Here is a 2,501-nt window from a genome sequence, read left to right as displayed (position 1 = left end):
AAATTGGAAGAAAAATATGTAGAATAGTTTGTAATTTTATGTATAACCATGTCATTTACATTTTTTTTTTTTTTTTGCTGTTTCACAGACGGCCTGTCAAACATTGGAAGTTGACATCATCTCACTGGATTTATCCAAGCTTCTTCCTTTTAATTTGAAGTACCCATCATTACACGCAGTAAGTGGACTAATACTATATGACACAGTTTGACATGTCTCCTACGCATCCTCTTCTATCTCTGCATTTGTTTTTTCCTTGTTGTAGTTCCTTCATTCCTTCAACATTCAGATTATTCTGCCAAATGTCATGCTTATTTATTCACATTACTTTGAATTAAACGAACATTATCGCATAGCTTCAAGATTTTGATGATGTGATCATGTGATCACATATACACATGTGTATGACAGAAGTTAGACCTTTTTTTTTTTTTTTTTACATTGATACAAGGCCAGTAAATTTTGTAGGAGGCTGTAGTTGATTGTGATGATTCTAACACTTGATTAGCACTGTATTTTATTGTTCCACTTAGTGGAATTTGAACTCAGAATGTAAACGAATGCCACTATATATACAAAGCATTCTTTCTGCCACTGTATCAAGTTTTCTATCATCTACCAGCTTAATAATTACAGTAATTTAAACTAGCTGACCCCCATGCCATCAAAAATGACGGGTAATTGTAGTATCTTATATATAAATATGGATGGTAAATCAAATTAATACACTTGTCAATGTTATCTAGTGGTTGTCTTTTGAGATGTGACATCAATCATCGTTTGTTACTGTTAAGGCTATTGTAAAAGACACTTGCCCATGGTGCTGTGCATTGGGATTGAACCCAAAAGCAAATGATTGCAGAATAAACCTTTGATCACACAACCATGCTTGCATTCATTTATTTATATGCTATTGTTTAATTAACTGCATCATTCACATCCTTCCTTCCTTCCTTCTTTTATTGTGCAACAAACAGGCTTATGAACGTGGTGTACATTTTGAGATTCAGTATGGGCCCATGATTAGGGACCAGGAGGCCCGGAGAAACATCATCACAAACGTCCAGACTCTGATTGAAGTTGGTAAAGGAAAAGTAAGTTGTAAATTGGTTTCTATGTATGTCATCATCATCGTTTAACGTCCGCTTTCGATGCTAGCATGGGTTGGACGATTTGACTAATGCCTGGTGAAACCAGATGGCTACACCAGGCTCCAATCTGATTTGGCAGAGTTTCTACAGCTGGATGCCCTTCCTAGCGCCAACCACTCAGAGAGTGTAGTGGGTGCTTTTTATGTGCCACCGGCACGAAGGCCAGTCAGGCGGTACTGGCAACGGCCATGCTCAAATGGTGTATTTTATGTGCCACCTGCACAGGAGCCAGTCCAGGGGCACTGGCAACGATCTCGCTCGAAAATCCTACGAAGGCCAGTCAGGCGGTACTGGCAACAGCCACGCTCGAAATGGTGTACTTTATGTGCCACCCACACAAGAGCCAGTCCAGGGGCACTGGCAACGATCTCGCTCGAAAATCCTTATCACAATCATCATCATCATCATCATCATCATCACTACTAGCACTAGGAATGGTATCCAACTGCAGAAAAAACATGCCAAAGCTCATACTGGGGCTTGATGCAGTTCTGTGGTTCATTGGATCCTGTCAAACCAGTCAACCCATGCCAGCATGAAAAACGCACATTAAATGATGCTGATGATGATGACAGTAACATTGATGTTGTCGATGTCATCACAGTAGTAATATTTCATTCATTTGTTCATTTTATGCCATTTTTTTCTTAACTAGTATGGGTTATAAAAATATGTACAATTGAAGCGTTGTTGGATGCATGCCCCTCCTGTTGATAACTCATAACTTGTTTTTCCAAGTAGGGAACCTTTTCATTTCACTCATCTTCAGCATTTGCTGAGCTGTGGAAAGTGATGGTCGTTGATTGTCACTGTCCAGAAACTCAGCAAAAAATTTTAAAATCAGTGCAGAATGCAAACATTTACTCAGACACAAATGTGCATGTACACACACACACACACACATTCTGATATCTGATAACTTCTCAGACAATCTTATTTTATTTTCTTCTTTCAGAATATCATTTTAAGCAGTGGCTGTGAGAATGTGAGTATTTATTTGTTATTTGTTTACCAGTTGTCATAGCAACGACAAGCTATGAAGCCATCATAGCATCTCTGTCTCTTTCTTTTTTCTTGTTTACATATTTTTCTGTTCTGAAGTCACACACACATACATCACTTTATATATATATATATATATATATATATATTAGAGAAATTTGAAAAGACAACACGAAACCGGTTATTTCTCAAAATACAATGTTTATATACCAAAAAGATTTTATAACATCTTTCTAACGTTTTTCTAACATTTTTCTGACATAATTTAAATATATACTTTAACCATGTAACACAAGCCTTCTGTAGTTTTTTCACTCTTATTATCTTTTATATATATATATATATATA

The 2,501-nt window shown here is 36.7% G+C and overlaps 1 protein-coding gene across 1 annotated transcript in view; it reads left to right on the top strand.

The window, feature by feature from the left end:
• Positions 1-2,501, top strand: part of LOC106884283 (ribonuclease P protein subunit p30) — a 33,549-nt gene that overhangs the window by 24,700 nt on the left and 6,348 nt on the right. The window contains exons 6-8 of the mRNA XM_014935583.2: positions 89-178; positions 978-1,094; positions 2,107-2,136. Coding sequence (XP_014791069.1) covers positions 89-178; positions 978-1,094; positions 2,107-2,136 — 237 coding nt within the window. The remainder of the gene's footprint in view (positions 1-88; positions 179-977; positions 1,095-2,106; positions 2,137-2,501) is intronic.

The sequence above is a fragment of the Octopus bimaculoides genome, chromosome 14 (assembly GCF_001194135.2).
Source record: "Octopus bimaculoides isolate UCB-OBI-ISO-001 chromosome 14, ASM119413v2, whole genome shotgun sequence".
Classification (NCBI taxonomy): Eukaryota; Metazoa; Mollusca; class Cephalopoda; order Octopoda; family Octopodidae; genus Octopus; species Octopus bimaculoides.
The sequence above is the reverse complement of the archived record's forward strand: the minus strand, read 5'-3'. Positions and strand labels throughout refer to the sequence as shown.